General features: G+C 32.2%; 2 protein-coding genes across 2 annotated transcripts in view; one reads left to right on the forward strand and one right to left on the reverse strand.

Annotated features, from left to right (window-relative positions):
- Positions 1–4000: 4000 nt before the first annotated feature.
- LOC110035969 lies at positions 4001–5535 on the reverse strand (the record flags this gene model as incomplete). Its single annotated transcript, XM_020740308.1, has 2 exons — positions 5184–5535; positions 4001–4077 (listed from the first exon to the last, which is right to left on the reverse strand). Coding segments are annotated over exons 1-2 (429 nt in total), but the record flags the coding sequence as incomplete, so codon positions are not given.
- A 909-nt stretch (positions 5536–6444) lies between these two features.
- Positions 6445–21199, forward strand: part of LOC110035971 (alternative NAD(P)H-ubiquinone oxidoreductase C1, chloroplastic/mitochondrial) — a 70069-nt gene continuing 55314 nt past the window's right edge. Inside the window, exons 1-3 of the mRNA XM_020740310.1 lie at positions 6445–6722; positions 15291–15484; positions 16287–16382. Of these exons, the coding sequence (XP_020595969.1) occupies positions 6554–6722; positions 15291–15484; positions 16287–16382 (459 nt within the window). The 5' untranslated portion in view covers positions 6445–6553. The remainder of the gene's footprint in view (positions 6723–15290; positions 15485–16286; positions 16383–21199) is intronic.

The following is a 21199-nucleotide window of genomic DNA, read 5'->3' on the forward strand; positions in this document are numbered from 1 at the left end:
AAAAGTAAATTAAGTTCGGAGTTGAAAAATCATCACAATTTATTTTATATTTTAATATTGGCACATTCATATTATCTCTTCATTTCACCATATCTCAGAGTAGAGAGAAAGATAAAGTAAACTACTCAGACTTCATGAGAAAGATACAAAAAAACACAAATTTCATATATAAAAGAAAGTTCGTGCAATACTAATAAATAAACAACACTTATCTGAAACTCTTTTTAAAAGCAAATCCCTTGTAGCCTTTTCTAGGAAATATAGGAAGAAGAAATCTCTCACTTTTCTCCTTCTCGAACACTCTTAGAGAAGAATTCACACTTAATCTCACCATAAAATCTCTAATCTCTTAAAGAAAAATTACTAATAGACTCCTAAATGGTGGTGGAATGAAAATGGAAAAAGTGTATGGAGGCGAGGTGTGGCGAAAATGAGCAAGGAGGGACGAAGAGGAATGAAGATGGGTCAAATAACGACCAATAGGTGCATCCAAAAACTCTTCAAAAATGTCCAGATTTGTTGAATCTTCTAGAAACAGGGCCCGAACCGCCAAAAGCGCCGTCGACGCCCATTCTGACGCCGTCGGCGTCAATGTTCATTTAATTAATTGCCGCTCTTTGTCAAACGGCACCGTCAGCGCTGAACAAATTTTCAACTTCTTCATTTTTGCTCCAAATTTCATCCTTTTTGCTTCCTTTTTGCTCTAAGTCCAAAAAATTAACAACCTGCAAGAAAACATAAAAATACCTTCCATTAAAGTGCAATATCACCAAAAATGAGTATAAAATATGGGTCTAAAAATGCATATATTTTTGGTGTATCAGATATATACTTGGGTTTTTAAAGAAAACCCTATATTACTTGAAGTAATATGTGCACTTGCGTAGAACCACCAGCGTGTGAACTATTTTCTAAATTTTATAACATTTCAAAATTAATGTGTAATTTCTTGACAGGTCAAGTTTTTAGCACTATTACCGGAGATTTAAATTGACATAAAACACATAGAAAAATAACACACACTAGGGGCGCATCAGGTTCCCCAGAGTTGACATCTAAATTAAAAAAATTAAAGGAAATAAGCGAAGTTGTTGGAGAACGACATTTAGAAGATGTCGCAGACATGCAGGGCGTAACATATGATAATATAGCTACACATAGTACAGATGTACGAGATAGAATAACATATATACCAGAAAAAATAAATGGTGGGGAAGACAATGTAAGCACTAGCGATGCAACAATACAGGAAGATCCCGAAGAGGTTGAACGAACACTGATGGATGTTCTTCAGTCGCTCACACATATAGTAAACTGATATTTACATTGTGATACATATCTCCTATTATTATACAATTTTATATATGTTATGTTCATTTGAAGACTCGTCGTCCATCGTTAATTGTGGATCAACCTAGCATTGCAACTACATATAGTCTTGCTGAAGAACCCGTTGTACATACACAACTAGATAGTGAAGCCCAAGAGGGGCAACGAGTACCAATAATTGTAGATGCGTAGGAAGAGCCAACATGTGCTGAGGAGTTTGCATTAGTTATAATGATATATATATATATTTCTTCTAGTAACCATATCCTTAAATTTCATATGGTATGTGTCAGGAATTCATTTCTTTTGTAATCTGTTCCTGCCGTAAAACACAAAGTTTATCCTACGAGAGAAATAATACCACGTGAAATGCAAGATGTAATTGATAACTGTATTGCCAAACACCCTCGAGTGTAAGTATTTGTTTACAACTATTAAAATGTTAACTTGTGATGTTCTGTAAACAGGAATAACAATCTTTTTTTAACGATGCAGAGGTGATATAAGCCTTAATGTTGGTAAAGTTCTACTGGATTGTGCTGGACTGGAGGATGTGCTAATGAACGGATGGTTTGCAAACGAACATGTCGATATTTTTGTTGTTATGCTATATGAAAGAAAGAAATGGTCACCAAACCTGTACAGGACGTACTTATATGTCTCGTCAATGTACTAGGTAATTATAGTCTTCTAATTTATTCTTACAATATTAATGCATTTTTTTCATTGTAAGCTAAATTCTAACTGTTATTCTACTTAGATGCATAGAAAATTAGATAGGGAAGGCTTTATCACCCTCATCACAAAGGATTTTATTTTAGATAATGAAGTCATATTATTTTTTTTATTTATAATCAAAGCTGGATCCTATTGGCTGGGGAGCTGAAAAAAAATAAAATGGTCAATATACGACTCTCTGCCCAACCCAATACACAAAGGAGTAGCCATAAACCTTGTAAGTAATTTTCACGTAGTCCTGTAGTTTAAATAAGTCTTTTCTTTGTAATGTAGTGCAATCTTCTACTTGCAAACAACTCTATACTAACTTATCAACGTACTATGCAGGTGAAACTTTTCTCAAAAAATGTTGCTCATGCTTTAAGGAGCAACACAGATAAATGGCCAATTCCATTTACTTGAGGTGTGCCAACACAAAATAACAGCGTTGATTGCAGCATGTTTGTTTGCAAATAAATGGAGCAGTTAATACAGAAGGTCCAAGTTGACTAAAAACAAAATTTTGAATGGCAGGAACAAATGATCAAATTGAGAGTTGATTTTGTTATTCTATATGCATGTGGGCTTGACAATAATGACAACCATTTTTTATTTAATGACTGTCTTCCAATGAAAGTTTTAATAGAGAGATTAATGCATTTTTTATGACTTGTTTATTTTGTTTTGCTGGCAATGAACTTATTACATTATATATCTGTCCTAAATTTTATTATTAACAACACACTAATAAAACAATAATAATACAATGATAACACTAAATAACACACCAATAACACATCAGTACACATGAAAATGACAAACAAATGAATTAATTCTGTTGCATACATAAAGTGCATGTATTCTGCTCTATAAAAATGACCAGAATAACTAGCATTTTCTCATTGGTGTTATCACATCAGAAACACATCAATAACACATCAATTATTAGAAACAAAATTCAATAAGTTGTTTGTGTTACATACATAAAGTATATGTTAATAATTTTGTTATATTAATACTAATGCTATTACATCAATAACACAATGAAATATATCAATAACCTATAAAACACATGAAGAACACAAAACAAAAGACATTCATAACACTTCAATAACACAATGGTAAATAACTTGTTCTTCATGAGGTATTGGTTAAGTTATTATATAAATACTAATAATATTAATTAATCAACATATAAATTACTACTACAATAAATTAACTAACACATTAAATGAACCACAACAAACCTACAAGCCCACATAACACACTGGAAAATAAAATAACGCGTATGGAATATTCCAGAGACTGCGCGCGGCGTATTCCCATAACAAGCCTGAAATATTCCTATAACACAACACAAAATCCGAAATAATAAGGTTGGAATATGCTTATAACACAGCCGCAGGTAACTATAAAACAACGACATGCGACTATAACACAGGTCGGCATAAAATCGTGTCGAGTATTTTGAAAAAAATGTGTTATTTTTGGGTAAAAGCATGTTATTTTTGGATAAAGGCGTGTTAATTACTGTAAATCCGTAATATTTTCATATTATCACAGTTATAAGACAATTACAACATTTAGAAATTCATTTCAAATATAAAAAATGACTAATAATTTTCTTAGTCATTAAGAACAAAAAGTGCGTAAGACAATGACAACATTTCGGAATATTCTTAGTCACAAATAAATTCTCCAGGAATTTAGATAAGAATTTAAAAAAAATACAAATTATCATGATCGTTAAAATAATTTCTCTTGTTAGTAATTGCTCATTTATTCTGCTTTGATACGTGTCATGAGTTATCGCTCACTTATTGAATCCATCAACAACCCGATATATGTCTGTGTTAGTTAGGATGCACAGTATTCCTGCCAAATTGGAGTAACAATTTTAGGACTTTATTTCAAATAAGAGGTAGTCAAATGATACTGAATAACAATAACATACTTTGGTCAGACAATCCGTCAAATTTGCCTCACATGGATTAACAACTTCACGGCTTGTTGATGCTTCTTGTTCCTTTCCTGTATTCAATGATTACAAATTAGCAATGGGCATAATACATAAATTGAAGGGATTTTTCAATGAATAGAAATTTACTTCTTTCTCTCTTATTTTTCTCCCAATATTCTTTCAACCTAGATGTAGATATTCCTTTCGGCCTCATCTTTGGAGGGTCGTTCACATTGGATTCTATATTTGATGGTTTTTTCTTCTTTGTTTTTTTCTTTACTTGGGTTGTTCTCCCCGCTAAAGAATCATCAAGATCAACAGATAATTTTTAAATGTTTTCCACAAACACTCCTCGGCTATATCATTTCCTTATCCTTTATTGATGAGTTGGTATGCAAATTTATAAGAACACGACCGTAATAGAAGCCACTTGAAGAACCATTAATCATTTCAGAGTCCTTTAGATCTTTGCATCCAAACCTGTTATAAATGTCCCATTTAGCATGCATGGACAAGCACAACATAAATTATACTTATGGTCCGTTTGAGGCAGCTTATAAGTGCGGGGGCATTTTTGAAAATGCCGCGGTACCATTTAGATTGCACATTTTGTCTGCTTATCTGAAAACGCGGTTCCATTTTTATACTAAACGCAGACCGCGTGTCGACTCCTGCAGTCGATCCGCGGGCTGCGTTTTAGGATAAGCTGCTTATCCTGAAACGCACAAGCTGCCCCAAACGCATAGCTTGTATAAAAAATTATGACATTCCCAAAACAGTCATAATCAAGCTTGGATGACCCATCACTCAAAAAAAAACTTTTTAATCTACCATATTCATCCGTCTGGAAATCCCAAGCAAAAATGTTATCCTAAATTTGCCTCTCCATGAACAATTGTATTAGAGGATTGACATCCTTCTGTTCAATTCTTTCTCTTCTTTCTTTTTGAATGAAATTAAACGCCTCTATCTTAGTACATTCCAAATTCTCCACTCCCACAACTTTTGCAACAATGAAGTTATATGCATTTGTTGCTCTAATTCCTTAACCTATCATTGACTCAACACATCTGCATTTAACTCACTTATCATTCTACTGGAATGAAGGAAATGCTTATAATCACTTTTGGTCAGAAGATGATTGTGACTTTCAATGAATTTATTCACTGTTAATTGCCTTCGGGATCGACAACATAGCGAACCATGACCAGACACCTAGTCCCCGTGTCTGTTTTTTTGAACTTCACTGTGTCCATAATGTTAGGTTCTTTCTTGTATCCAGCTTTTCCGCAAACAAAATCTTTGGTCTTTAATTTCTTCGAGTTCGGCCAATATCTAGTATGGTCCTTCCCAACAGTGAATCCTACGTGATGTGCATAAGCACAATAGCTTCCATATGCTTCTTGCTCATTATGGATAGTGTTGCTTAGAAAATTCTCTGCAATTGGTTCATTGAGAACATTTGTAGGCTCACAAGACTGCAAATTTGAACAAAACACGTAGTCAGAAAAGGTACAGGTGTTGCACATCAATCTATTAATAACACAAGCACATTAACACTTACAATAACACAAGAACAAATCCAAATATTCACACCATCATTAACAATACAATAATACAATAATACAATTATACAACATTAATCATGAAATGTCACAAGCACAAATCCAAATAACACGAGCAAAACGACATAATAACGCCATCATAACACCAACATAACACCAGCATAACTACTACACAACACCACCCAATAACACTACGTTAACACCAACATTAACATCAACATAAGCCAGAGACCCTAAATAAAAACAGCAGCACAACCAGAATAATACTGGAATAATACTAGTGTAACACCATAGTAACAAAAGCTTAACAACAACATAGCACATAAATCTCACCGGTAAAACACTAATAAAGGGCCTAGGAATATCGATTTCAGGTAAATTAAAAATACATGCTAACACCCCAAACTAAACATGTGACCCTAACCTAACAATAAACTATACATCATTAGGGTGCAAAATAATTTTTTTCCGTTATAGACTCGATCTTCGAAGTCGAGGGAGAATGATGGGTGGAAGTCCATCGTCTTCCAGAAATCCTAACTGAATGCAGAGCTGCGAAAAATTTCTTCAGCTGACAATAGAACAGTCTAATCCTTCCGAAGCGAAATGATTTTATGAAGGTTGGCAGGAAATACGCTAGGCTATGCTTCGGGCCGGGTCTTCCGTGAATTTATATTTAATTTCCCTAATTTCGTCCGGTCGGCAATCCGGGTGGCTCCGTTGGACTGATTTTTTTGTGTGGACTTCTGAAGTAGCTCTACGTGAGTTATTTTCAAATTATTTTAAGGTTATTTTCAATAATCTCAAAATAACTCAAAAATAAAAAGTAGTTTTTTTTTTTTTTGTTATTTAGATTCCGGACAGACCCTTCCGTTGAGTTAATATTTTTTCCCGAGTGTTGCCAAACAACGGGGACATTGCAGTACATTCAGCCCCAATCTCGATCCCATTTCTCTGCTAGGGTATCGGTCCACCGCCGGCCATGGTAGCGACGGCCCAAACTGCTACTGGTTCGCACTTCCACGCATTGCTCAATGGCTACCCCATGAACTGCCCGAGAGCAGTGGTTCAAACAACTAACCGAAAGGGAAGAATGCTTTTTCGTTCTTCGCTCACTGGAACCTCAGCTGGTTTCTTGGATTCAATTAGAGGTATTACTCGTTGATGAGCCATCAAGAGGTTTTCCAATCCTAATGCGTTACCTTTAAGCAGCATTCCTCCCACTTTCATGGCTTTATTTTGAGTTATTCGATCCATATTTTGGTCCTAATTTTCATTAACTAGCTATATCGTACCTTCATCACTTGACCTTAGTTTGTTTGGGATAATAGGAGGGTTATTATTCACTGAACAATAAAAAGTAATTCCAATATGCTTTTACATACATCACCTGTAATAAAATTTAGCTATAATTAGCGCAGTGGCTCAACTCTCAGGTGCTGTATGGAATCTTCTAGCCTTTAACTTAAGTGAATTTAGTAAATCTTGTAAATCCGAATTTACCAAATCCTTAAGTGGTTAAATCTCATGAACGGTTTTGCGTGAGCTTTAGGGGCTGTCTGGAAATGAATTTACTGCAGGGATTTAGGCTGAATTTTACATAAATTCTCCCAAACGTTTTTTTTTGGACTTATAAATCCTGTGATTTAGTAAATCCATATTTTGGCCGATTTCACTGATTCTCATTATAAATCCTGGATTTATTTAATACCCAAATTTAAGAAATTTAATGCGATTTAAAGAGGGGCTATCACTGGCGTTAATGAGACAAGGAATGAGAGGATAAAGTATAGTTGGCGAGAGCAATCGAGATAAAGTATAACCGGCGAGAGGGAGCTAGCAGGCGGCTGAGATATCGTTAGTGAAATATTGGAGCTATAATAAGGAAAATCCAAAACCCTAGCATTGATCTCTTGCTTCTTGATATGACCAAAATGCTATCAGGCATCGACGATACACACAAATATACATACTGACCTAGCAGTATACAAAATTGGGTTCGTGTGTCGTTCTCATGAGTAAAGAATGGGCTTCCAAGGTCCTAAAAAGTTACAGTCTACAGATTTTGAGTCTAGTCTGAAGGTTCAAAATTTAGTGATTTTAAAGTTTTTAATCTTATTTTTTGCAAATATAAAACCTATAACTAGTTTTGAGTTTGAACAAGTTATAACATTTCTTGAATTGGTCCCTGTACAAATTAGATCTATCAAAGAGACTCTAATGAAGTTAATAATCAGGAATAATTGTTTTTCTTAGCTCTTCTGGTGGTTGTAATAAAACTGAGGTTTCATATTACACGTAATCCTCTAACAATGTAAACCCCCCCCCCCCAAATTTTCAATTTTTCCAGTAAATTTTACTACACGATTGCACCGTTAAAACAAAAATATTACTGTTTTCTTAAAGTAGCTTAGATTAACTAAATCGTCCAACTAGCCTACTTTCGTAGCACTAGTTTAACATCTCAAGTGATCAGTTTAGGAGTAAATTACATACATACGATTAAACTATCAACTTAAAATTCAAAATACACACAATCACATAATTAAAATGATACTAATTTGCATAGAATCTAATTTAAGGGAGAAAAAAAAATTAGATCATATTCATAACAGTTGAACACAACACAAATTTCATTGCAAAATCCAAAGTAAGCAAAATTAGAATGATCCCACCGATATTCTTCATAGATTCACAAGAAATTATAATGAAATCCCTAGTTTTCTACCGTGTGAATTAATATTTTCACTCCATACTTATTCTCTCTCAGGAGAACTCTCACAAACTCCTACATTCTTCCAAGGATTCCTCTGGCAAAGCATGATTGAAAGCTGCTATTATTCTCCGGTGACTCCCTCTAGTCTCTATCTTTTTTCTCTTGATGTCACTCTAAGATTAGCATGTTCAAAAATTGTAGAGAAAAGAGCACCCTTTACTTCCAAATTGCTTTATTCTATAACCATGGATTATTATACTATCCCGTCACTTAACTAAAACGGTCATAAATCTCTGAGTTGGTTCACCGATTGCAAAGTTCTTCCATGGAGAGCCGGTGCCTCCCTCGCGCAGTATTTGTGTTGCTATTTCTTTTGTAGGTGCCGCCTATATTTTGGTGTGGCACTTTGGTACCACTAAAAGTGGTGCCTAGATTCCCGCCTCTCTGTTTGACACACTTGAGAGATACGTGGAAGAGGAAAAATAGTTGTAGCGTACGTACTCTATTATTGACGTAGCTACACCAACAATGACCTACATATGCCAGAAAATGTCGTAGCTACGCCGGTTTGGATTTTGGGGCGTTCAAATGCTACTGAGCTCCTTTTAAGCCCAATGACTTGAAAATAACATAAAAACACCTGAAATAGTATAAATGAGCTACAAAATAGTATAAATATTCTAGGAAAACACATAAAAATACATTACAAATTTGATACATATCAAATTCTTCCAAACTTAAACATTACTTGTATTCATGTAATTTTAAAATTTAGGATTAGAATTTAATTAAAATTAGGGAAGATCATAGATGAAAAATTTCAGTGTTTTTTATTAATTTAGTAATTAGTCAAAATTAAAGTGCATAAGTCTCCCGTATAGGTAGAATTCTCATAGCAACCATTTAATATCATGATTTAACTCTCATTAATTCTAGATCTATATAATTCGTTTCAATTCCTCATGTGAGGTTTACATGTTATGAAATTAATACATCACACATGAAATATTGTTAGCTACTCAAACAATATTAATTCTATTATTAACCTGTTATATAACAAATTTCAAAGTTAAGTTAGTGAAGCTTTTAATCCTTTGACTTATTAAAGAAATTTATTAGTATCAATTTTTTATATGAGCTTAACCTCAATTTTCTTCTTCTAGGTTCAAAAAAATCTTCTCATTTAAAATATGAACACCCTTTTTTAATTTTCTTTTGATTTTTTTTTTCATAGAGGATTATTATGTTTAGTTAAGTTTATTTTATTGATTTTGATTTCTGGTCCTTTCCTACGTTAAATTTTTAATTACTTCCTAATTTTCTTAAAAGTTTATAATTCAATCGATACTAACTAAGAATTAAATTTTTTAAGTGAGTAGTGACTAATTTTAATAGTGTTGATGTGTTAAATTTTTCTATATTCATCGCTCACTTAATACTTTATGAAAAATTATATAGATTTGTATTATTAAAATTAAAGATCAACTACTAGTAAGTTCCTATATTCATACCTTTCAAAATTTCCTGTCATTAAAATTTAAGTTATTTATATATTATTAAAATTCACCTCTACTCTTATCTATTTCTGATTCGCAATATAAACTCTAAAGTTAGATCTTTATTTTAACTTAAAGGGCAATATAGACACATTTGCTCTCCCCAAACTTATTTTTTAGCATTATATATGCAAATACAACAGAACAGGGCGATGAGCATTATAAGGCATACTATTAATATCCAACAAAAGGAAATTACACTACAAACCATAACACATAACACTTATAAATACATAAATGTCAACAAATATAAACATGCAAATATAGGTTCAAGCTTCAATTCATAAACAATTTAAATTTTAACATCAAGCTCCAAGACTATGTGAGAGGTTGGTAGCTCTAGAGATTCTAACAAACAAAATTATACATAAGCATACTCTAAAGTAAAAGAAGGGAAATTAGGTTGCCTCCCAATAAGCGTTTTGTTAACATCTTCAAACAGAGCCAATCACAAGCATGCATAAAAAAACAAAACAAAAAATGCAATCTCACAATATGATAATATTTGGGTCGCATTCCAAGGAACGATTGATTTTATGTTCATAGCTAGACATGATCAAATCAAACTTTAAGATTCTCTTTATGATCAATTATCTAGTTTAATAATCGTCGATAAGACTCTTCTGCCACATTCTATTGTGATCTTATATTTTCCTCTTTTTAAAATATTAATTTTTTTTTTCAACTTCTTATTTAAATTTTTTTGCAACATTTCTATTTCAAATCTCAAACATTGGTCAATGATATAAGTAGGAGATGATATAAGATCATGAATCTGAAAAATCACTTCCTTATTTTGCGCTTTAATAGTTAACTCTCATTTCTTGTAAATCAATGTTTGTCGTACCAGTTGCAATAAAATATTTTTAAAAAATAATAGGGATTTCAGTATATTGCTTCATATCTAACATAATTAAATCAACATAGAAGATGAATTTCTCTACTTTTACTAGGATATTTTCAATAACCCTTTAAAAAAATTAAAGAATGGTTAGCTAATTAAAGAGTCCGAGTGGTGGGTTGAAACTCTCCTAGTCATAGTCTTTCAAACACTAAAAAATATTAGGTTTATGTTCGCTCTTGAGTCACATAACGCCTGCCAATAAATTGTTCTCCTATAGTGTATTGAATGATAACACTATATAGATCTTTCAAATTTTGTGGAAGTTTTCTTTGAATTATAGCACTATAATTTTCAATTAATATTACAGTTTCAAATTTTGAAAATTTACCTTTATTTTCCAAATATTAATTCAATTTTTTTTTTAAAAATAGCATTTGTTGAAGTGTTTCAACAAACAAAATATTAGTAATGAACTTCTTAAATATTTCTAAAACTTTAGTGAATTGCTGGTCATATTTATATTCAATCAATCTCTAAGGAAGAGAAGATGGTGATCTCCTTGTTCTATCTGATGTAGTGAATGTATTTTTTCTAAATCTGGGATAAATTTTTCTATAGGTCCATCAGACTTAGATTCACTCCTCTATTCTAAGTTTTTCTATTTTAGGCTCCTCAAGCATTGTTTCTTGTCTTATGATGTTGCAGTGCTCCACATTCTAGTCTTTTGGATTTTTCTTTGTATTTCTTGGTAACACTTAACTATTTGCCCAAGTTGTGTTTTGATGTTCCTATTAGCTGCAATATGACTTTATATTTGATTCTCCATATTCAGTGTTACTTCTTCCAAAGATAATTTCTTTACTTTGAACTAAAAGATTATAAGTGAATCCAGGAAGATAGGTCAATCTAGGATGACCATTATCTTGTTTATTCCAATTACCTAAAAGATTGAGTTGGCTATTATCTTACTGTTTGGTTCCTACACCTTGGTTATTATTGTTCCAATTAAAATTTAGTTTGTTTTTTCAACCTAGGTTATAGGCATTAGAATACGGGTTATTGAACCTATATTCCATAGTGTTTAAGATTTTTAAAGAATTAGTACAAGAATCTTCTACTGGTTTGTAGGCTATTTCATTACTAGGTAGTGATCCTTGCACAAATTATGGTCGAAGTTATATTTTCCTAGAAATAACAGCCACTGTAAGGTTAGGATTGCTAACACATCTGCATGTATACTATATACCTTCTTAGGATTAACTCTATCTGAAGGCCATTGAAAATTATTAATAATCATTTCCTTAATCAGTTAATATGCCTCCTTAAATTGATTTGACATAATTGACCTTTTTTATAATGATCTAACCATATGACCAAATATAGATTTCTTAATTTAGTTTTTTTTGTAAACAGATGATGTCTAATTTTTTCTCAGCCACACGATCAACTATTATTCTGTTGATAAATAAGAATGATTCATGCACATTTAAGTATCAATATTCATTAATATTTTTTTTTTTGCCAATCTTGTTAAAGAGGAACTAATAATTAAAGATTTCGGGTAGGATCTTGATAGAGCACCAACTAATAATAAAAAATTATGAGCATATACAGTGAGAATAAAAACTAAATTCGACGATATAGAAATCATCTTGTTTTGAAGATTACTACAAGAGTCTAAACTTTTGTATTTTTTACGAGTAAAAAACTTTTGAAATAATATCTTCTCTTCTAAATGTATATGACAATTATCTAATTTGATCATTTTCTCTATATTTCTAGCATATATTTATTTAATTAGTACTCAATTTTGTGTGATAAAGTTAAAACCTCAGTCACTCTGCATTTTAATTTGGATGATATATGTGTAAGCACTACAAGAATAAAGTGCAAATGCTTGAGTTGTTTCATTGCTTAATATAAGTTATTTAAATGGTTGGACTTTAGGATTTTTTTTTTTTGAAATATTCTATTTATTTCTCTTAAAATTTGTTAATATTGTTGAAATATTAGAAGACTTAGGGTTTGTTTGGGCAGCTGGTTTATAACAGCTGCTTTAGGAAGCTGTTGCCGGAAAGCTGGTTGCCTGTTTGTTTTTTACAGTTTGAAAACAACTGCGTGACGGTTATTTTTGAATAAATGACCATTCTGCTCTGTATAGTAATGCTATTTGCAACAGAACTCTCATAGAAATATATTTGATACTTGAGAACAAAAAATCTACTTCAAAACAATACAAAAAATAAGATATACACCTCACATAACAGTGAATATCAAATAATGAACATATGAAGATGCATTTTAAATGATTTGAAATGAAATATAAAGATTTAAGTCATATAGGATTACCCCCAGATGGTATTGGCAGGAGATGCATTGTACATATGCACATTAAAGGAAATGCTAAAAGTGTACCTTCAGGTATAATTTGAGGGTACCTTCGGATACAATTTTAAGGGCGTCTTCGAACATTTTTGAGGATACCTTCAGGTATGATGACAGTCCTGTGATTATTATGTGGTAAATACTTAAAGTGAAATGAGAAGCGATAAAATTAAAGTGAAATTTCAAAATTTTGTAAAGAAATGAACTGATTTTTCTTTTGATCATTCATACATAGCATAAACATCATAATTTAATGCATATTAGATTATAATTACTCACTAAGTTATATTTAGGGTTGCAATTAATATTTTCTTTCATGAGAAGGAAAATTTTAGGTTGATATGTCTGGTACGAGAGATTTTGTTTACAGGAGGAGGACTACAGTTGATAGGCACTAGTTTTGATATGTTTGTAGCTTCTGTTTACTGTTTCCTTTATTTACTATTTATTACTTGTTTGAGATGTGGTTTTCAGATTATGTTGATGTTTCTGGATGTTTAATTTCGTTGTACTTTGTTGATTAGTGACTCTTTTATATTTTGGAAGTATCTAAAACATTTGGTGGAAAGTAAAATGAAATGCTAATACCGTCCAACCGCAGTTCTTGTCTTAGTTAATTCTATACACCGGGCTGGGTCGTGACATCTTCGTAGTTGAAGCGTGCATGAATTGTACTCAATCCTGCTCATAAATTTTAAATATGCTCATAATTTTTTTCTTGTCAATTGATGTTCTACCTGCTTTAAATCTCTAATGATTGGTTCCTTTTTTACAAGATTTTTAACAAGATTGTTAGAAAAATAATTTTTTAATGAATATTTGTACTTGAAGTGTGCATGGATTACTCACTATCAAAAGAACAATAGCTGAACGTGGGACTGAGGAAAAAAGTAGATTTCATCTGTTTGCAAAAAAGACTAAATTAAGAAATCTATATTTGGCCATATTTGGATCTATATAAAGAAAAAGGGGCTATAAAACTTTATTTATTCAGTTAGTAAAATGCAAGCTGATACGATAATGAGACTTTTGATACTAGGGCGTAAAGATGATAACTGACAAATTATAAGAAAATAGGAAGAGGAAGTGTGCCTGATTCTTGTTACTTCTACGCAGACCGCACGAACGTACCGAAGAGCAATGATGATGTGAGGGAAGGAACAAGGGAAGTAAAGCCTGACGTAGAGGAGGTAAGTTTTAGAGGTAGGTTGCAGAGGCAAGAGATCGATGCTAGGGTTTTGAGGTTTTCTTATCATAACTCATACCTTCCACTAACGACATCTCCACTACCCACCAACTACACTTCTGCCAACCATACTTCATCCCGATCACTCTTTGCCAACTATACTTCATTCCGCCTGCATCTTATTCCATTCCTGCCAGCAATAGCCCCTTTAAGTCACATTAAATCTACCAAATTTGTGGATTTCATAAATCCGGGATTTACAGTACGAATCGATGAAATCTGGATTTACCAAATCGCGGGATTTAAAAGGCCAAAAATACAGTCTGGGAGGACTTACGCAGAATCTGGCCCAAATCCCATTGTAAATCCATTTTCAGGCAGCCACTTAGTAATATTTTACTTTCTTTGATACGTGTGAATGCATGAAATATGAAATCGTAGTTGTGGAAAAACACACAAATTTAACAGTAGCTTAAAACCATTTATTTTTTGTTATAGTTTGTTGTCTTTTAAATTTGATTAAATCATGGGTTTGAGTTCTAATTTTATGGTCAAATTTTTTTCTGGTTATTTGGAACTTTTGTTAAGCTCTTTTTCAATCTAAGGCAGAACTTGTGTTTGTGATTAACCATTGGCTTGAATATAAATTTAATAGTAAAATATTGTGATAGCTAGACGACTATTTGGTTTGCTGACATCTTTTATGCAATGCCATATTATTTGCAGATATTTTGTGTTTAGTGTGCTAGAATCTTTAAATTATAAATTCGTATTAAAATTGATATCTTATTGGATCTCATATTGGTAAAATCCAAAGTTCTTTTTTAATGGTGTCTTTGTTTGACTGGCTAAATTTATTGGAGTGTACTGATTTAAGAAGATATTATTGACATAATGAATTCTTTTGTTTTGCTTGCTAAATTTATTAAATTATCTGATTTAAGAAGATATTATTGACTAATGACGTACTTTTGCTAGTAATTGAATGATAATTGTTTATTGAGGCTGAATGGCTTTTTTGGTTTACTTCAGGATCAGCAGGCCAGTGGCATAAACTTAGTCTGAGGTTTCTAAGTGGTTATCCTTGCAAACTATCAATCCATCCTCATCGATCTGCAAGTTTTTTCTGTAGTATTTCAACAGGGCAAGCAAGCAAGGACAGATTTGTTTGTTACACATCATCAGGAGAAACAGTACAACAATCATATAGATGGCCAGATAACCAGGTTATTATGCATGATAAAAGAAAGTGATTTATCAATTTAAATGTTATATGTGGTTACAAATTACCCTTAACTTGTCCTGGTTGATTTTTGAAATATTATTGTTCTCATGTAAGATACGACAAGTAGCTATCATAGATAGTTTGAAGTGCTTAACTTCAGCTTTAATCATGTTGTTATTTTTCAAATTTATGTTTACTTTGAGGTTTGATAAAGCTTTCACTCAATAGAAGTCTGGTTTCCTTAGCCTTGTTTCACAAAATCTCAGCTTCCAGAAGTGGAATATGGAATACCTTCTCCTTATTATTTTAATGAAACTGAATCGGATTATGACACCTTCTGGGATTGACTAAAAATAAACTTCATTTTTATTTAACCCAATGATTGATATTCTCCATCTTTTTACGATTATACTCAACGGACTAACTTTAGTGGCATTGAGCTTTTGTTCTGGATTAGTGTGTTGATCTCATTAGCTTGGAAGGATGTGTTTTGAGAAGGCGGATTCTAAGCACAATAATGAACCGAAATATAATTAAATTAACTTTTATCACTTTTGATGTTATAAAATATATACTTAAATATGTAACTTGTTTACTTGTAAATTTTGAGAGATTTTTTAGTTCTCCTTCTTCTGGTATTGACTTTTGCAAATAAGATGGCTCATTTTTCATTTTGAATCAAACTTATTATTTTATGTGTTTTCTTGATATGTTAACTAGAAGCACAATTTCAATTTCACTTATATATGAAAAGGAGAAATATTGGTTCGTGGTCAAGCAGCTTTGCTATTTCTTTTCTGCAGAAGCCAAGGATATGTATTTTAGGAGGCGGATTTGGTGGCTTATACACTGCTCTAAGAATTGAAACACTTGTATGGACCGATGATAAGAAACCTCAGGTAGAATTAGCACTTTTTTTTTTCTTTTTGAAGCTCACATTATTATGCGAACATTTTGTGATTGCAATGAGATGATGAGCTGCTATGCACCAAAATTGGGTTTTAAAGATTTTTTTTATTCGATTTCTTTTATTTTTTTGTTTAAAAATAATTTATTATTTTCACTACCATAGAATTGTTGCTTCATTTTCTTTTCGAAGTTGAAGAGCTTAATAACAACCTTGGCAGCTCTAGTATCAATTTTCCATTTGTTACACTTTTTTCCATATTATGTAACTCGATACTTCTTTAATGAAGCTAAAGGAGAAAATAATGTAATGTAGACTTGGAAAAATTTTGTTAATTCTTGAGAATCAATTTGGTTACATGTTAGGAAGACTTTCTATGTAACCAGTTTTTATCAAGTTATGAGGAAGTATGAAAGCAAAGGATGGATCTTCTTGAAAATTAGATTGAGAAGAGAGGTGTAAAAAATGGTAGATTTTATGATTGATTTTTTTTTGTTATTTTGTATAAAAAAGATTGTAATCTGTACATAAATAGGTGGATGAATAATTTATTGAAAAAAACATAGAAATTTGTCTTTAATTTTGTAATTCAAAAATAACCACTCAAAAACTGTAATAACCAAAATTTAATAATAAGAATAACATAAACTATAAAAAAAGAAAAAGAATAAATCAAATTTATCAGGTCTATGTCGGTTCAAAATAAACGGCTCAACGGTTACTTAAGAGACGCATGCTCTATCTGAACCGATCGAATCAGAGATTGAGTGTGCGAGAGAGGATGAGAGAGTAAGAGAAGCATAGAAGAAGGAAGTATCATACCTTGCTCACAATGTCGCAGCAGATTCAAGGGAATGATTACGAGCAGAAGTCGTATCGTTTGAGAAGGAAGAAGAAGAATAAAGAGAGAAAGACGATGCTCTCGACACAGGTACAAGAGAGGTTTGACACTGTTGGCTTGAGGGACAACCTAGGGCTCTCTTTGTGAGAAATCTGTGTGAAGGAGAAGAGGTGAGGCGTCGTTGCCAGAGGAGATGATGCTAACTTCAGTACGAGGCTCGTCTCGTGCATGGAAAGGAGTCGATACGTGTGTCCTGTGTATGAAGGGAGAGAGGAGAGAGGAGAGAGGAGAGAAAGCCATATCGTGCAGGCGAGGGGTAGGGCTTTGATTGTAAGAGGATGGCTCTTATTTAGAAGGATCGGGAAGAATTGAGTCAAACACGAGATTTCTGTTGTTGCGCGAAGAGAAGATCCAGGGTGAATCACATACAGGAGAGCTCGCTTTGAGCAGAAGGCTTCGAGTGAAGTAGGAGAGGAAGCTCGCTGTGTGGGGAAAAGGACCAAACTTAACCTTATAAGGTAAATTAGAGTTTATTTTCTTAGATTTTTTTTATAGTAATTATGTTAGATTTATTATATAATTAATAAATAATTGTTATAAGTAATGTTGTAACCTAATTATGGTGGATTCTATTATTTGATGATAAGATGTAACAGGTCGAACAACTTTTGCTTTGTAAGATTTAGAGATTTTAACTATTGATTTCACAAAATGAGAAGATAAATATCAGAACTTTTAATGTTCTATGTTTCTTTAGAATGATTAATTAATTGAAATGATATTAAATGTTAATATTAAGTTTTGCTAAAACAGAAAACTTTTTAGATTGAAGAACGTTTGAGATTGAAGGGAGAAGAAAAAATTGCGGAATAAAATTGAAGTATTTGAATTGAATATTAATTATAATCAAATAGCTAATTATTTAATTATTTAAAAAGTTTTATTGCTTAATAATGTCTGAAATTTGTGGTGAAAAATATTTGGATCCAAAAACAAGAAGAATTAACAACATTACTTAGGCTAGGCTTTTCTATTTAAGTTTTATGATAGCTTTGCATTGAGATTTATAAATGTGAATAATAAGTTTTACTGAGTGATATTAGATTTTGCCAATTCAAGTTATTAAATTAGAGGATCGAAAGGAGTAGAACGATGAATACTTGAGGTGAGTAATTATATTTCTAAATTTTTAGCAATCTTTTTTATTTTAAAATTATGTTTGATTTCATGTATGCCCTAGTTCAGTTATATTTAAATTATAATATATTTTTTTTATTGTTAGATAGAAAAGATATGCATGATAGAAAAAATATACATGATTTGCATGATAGAAAAGATATACAAAATATGCATTATAAAAAATCTATACAAGTTACGCATGATAAATAGTTGTACATTAGAGTAATTATGCATGGCCATAAATGAATGAAGATGTCTTAGAAGGATGTATGTTTTAATAAATGAAATAATGTATATATGAGTACTTATATGTGCATGTTAAGAGGAGCTAACCCTCTAGTGGTACATGCAGGAGACGTCAATGTATCCACATGTATAGTTGTTTTTTTAACTACCCCAATTAATTGTGATGTGATCACTAACCGCTATGTTGATGAGAGAATATTGATCAGGTGCAAGTAGACAAATGTTGCCACCCCAAACAATTATGATGTTTAAATCGCTAACCGACGTGCCAATGGGATAATATTCGGATCAGGGCAGGTAAAGACATTTCCACCTCAGACAATTGCAATATTTAGATCGCTAACTATTGTGCCGATAAGATAATATCGGTCATGGGTCTGTTAGATTGTTTTGGTGGTGATCCTCAAACAAACATGTGTGAGATGGAACCTTCTTGCAATCCTACTTGCTGCAACAACCTTCCCAACCACCCCTCATCATTGCGGTCCAGTCGAGCTCATCACCTTCATACTCGCCTTAGAGCCGTGTTTGTGCTTGTGTATTTTATTTCTATTTTTAAGAACATATTGTTATGATTCCTTTGATTCATTAGCAATAATATTTGCATTTGACTGATTTTTCGGTTAACTTCGATATCACTTGATTCTCAACAGTTTTTTTTATGTTTTGACTTAAATCAATAGAGAACCAAATGTTAGGATAAGTGATCGATTGATTCCTATTTTAACATTCATGGTGTTTCTAGTGAACCGAATTTTCATTGTTGGATTAATTGGGCTTCTTTGTGCTTTCTTCCAATCTTTTTGGTTTCTCAAAGAAGATTAAGAATATACTCCATTTGGAAAATAACAATACTAATTCTAATTTTAACACTTCCATATCATGAAAATTTTTTCTATCTCAGCTTATGTTAAAATAATTTGCTCTTCCTCGAAATCATTAGTTAATGGAATATTGTCTACATATGTGACTAGAATTGCCATTTCTTTCCTTGAGATAAGTGTTTGATAAAGAGCTTTTGATTAACTTGGCGTTGAGTTTACCCGCGCTTTTTAAATAAATTTGGACATTTTCCATATACCGAGGTCCCATTTGGAAAAGTATTTTTTAATTTCAAGCTCATGTAAGCTGACAATTCAAGCTTGGTGTTTGTGGTTGTGCTTGCCATGTATAAGAGAGCATAATGTTTGGGGTTGTACTTGCCCGGTGTAAGAGAATACGAGAGATTGGTTGTAATCTTCATCTAATTAGTGGAATTCTTTGTCAGGGGTGACTAGTGTCGGCCGTTTTTTTTTTAACCTTCGTGATTTGAAAAGGTGATGATTTTGTAATTTTGAAAATAATTTAAATATGAATATAACCTTTTTTATTTTTAAAAGTAACATTTTACATAAGTAACATTTTAATTTTAAAATAGGTGAGATCAAACAGGTCTCACATTTTAAATAATTTAAATGATTGAATATAATACTACAGACAATAAACTTATCCCGAAGAAATAAATATATCACTTGTAATAGGGATTCAATCACTCAGACTAAAGCAGACTAGACATCCGTTTTGGTCTGCGAAATATTTTATAAAAAGACCAACAAGTTTCCCTATCTAACATAAAAATCTAACATAAAAAATTAGATAAAAAATTAGATAGAGTTTATTTTATCTGGGTTCCAGGTTTCCTATAGAGATAAGCCCCTATAGTTAATTAAATCTTAAATGATCGGGGGTCACTTAAGAAAACTCTCGATTAAGATCAGGTGGTTTTGCTTTCAAGATTTTAAAGTTTAAGTTTTCACGATTGGACATGGGAAAAATCAAATGGGAATGGCTCAAAATAGGAACAATTATTTAAGGAATCCAAATGAAAGAAGGAAAGGGGATATCACAGATCCAGGAGAAACCCCGGAGATGTCCCAACTATCCTATTGTATTGTTCGGTTTTATGTCTTTGAAGTGATGCTTATTTGATATTTCAATTCTGCAAATTATTTAAGATTTAGAGCTTATGTTTACACAATATCGAACTGTGCAAATAGTCTAAAAAGATAGGAGGATTTACACCGTATAACATGGTAACCTCAGAATCCTAAAGCGTTAGGACTTATAATTGTACAATAGAGTTGTTCAAAAAGCCTAAAGAGTGATCCTATGGGTTGTTATGATGATCAAGCCTAAAAGAAAATGATAGGTGATGTGAATGTGTTTTGCTATTTCAGATTCATCTTGAAGTTGTTCCTCTTCGCCTGCCCACGATGTTCGCTCCAAACTCCTTGTAGTAGCACCTCCTGGTTTGGTTTTAGTTTTGAAAATGCATCTAACCACTAAGTTATTCTATACTAAGACATAGTACAAAAACTAAACAATAAAACGTGCAATGTGAAAGAAAAGTAATAATGTACTGTACAGTAAAGAGGAAAAACGATATAACATGCTGAAAGAAGAGTATAACGTGCTATAAAAAGTAGTATAACAGGATATAAAAATAATATAACATGCTGAGAAAATAAAATGCTGTAATATAAATTAAACCTGTACACCTGGTA

Source organism: Phalaenopsis equestris, unplaced genomic scaffold, assembly GCF_001263595.1.
Source record: "Phalaenopsis equestris unplaced genomic scaffold, ASM126359v1 Scaffold201096, whole genome shotgun sequence".
NCBI lineage: Eukaryota > Viridiplantae > Streptophyta > Magnoliopsida > Asparagales > Orchidaceae > Phalaenopsis > Phalaenopsis equestris.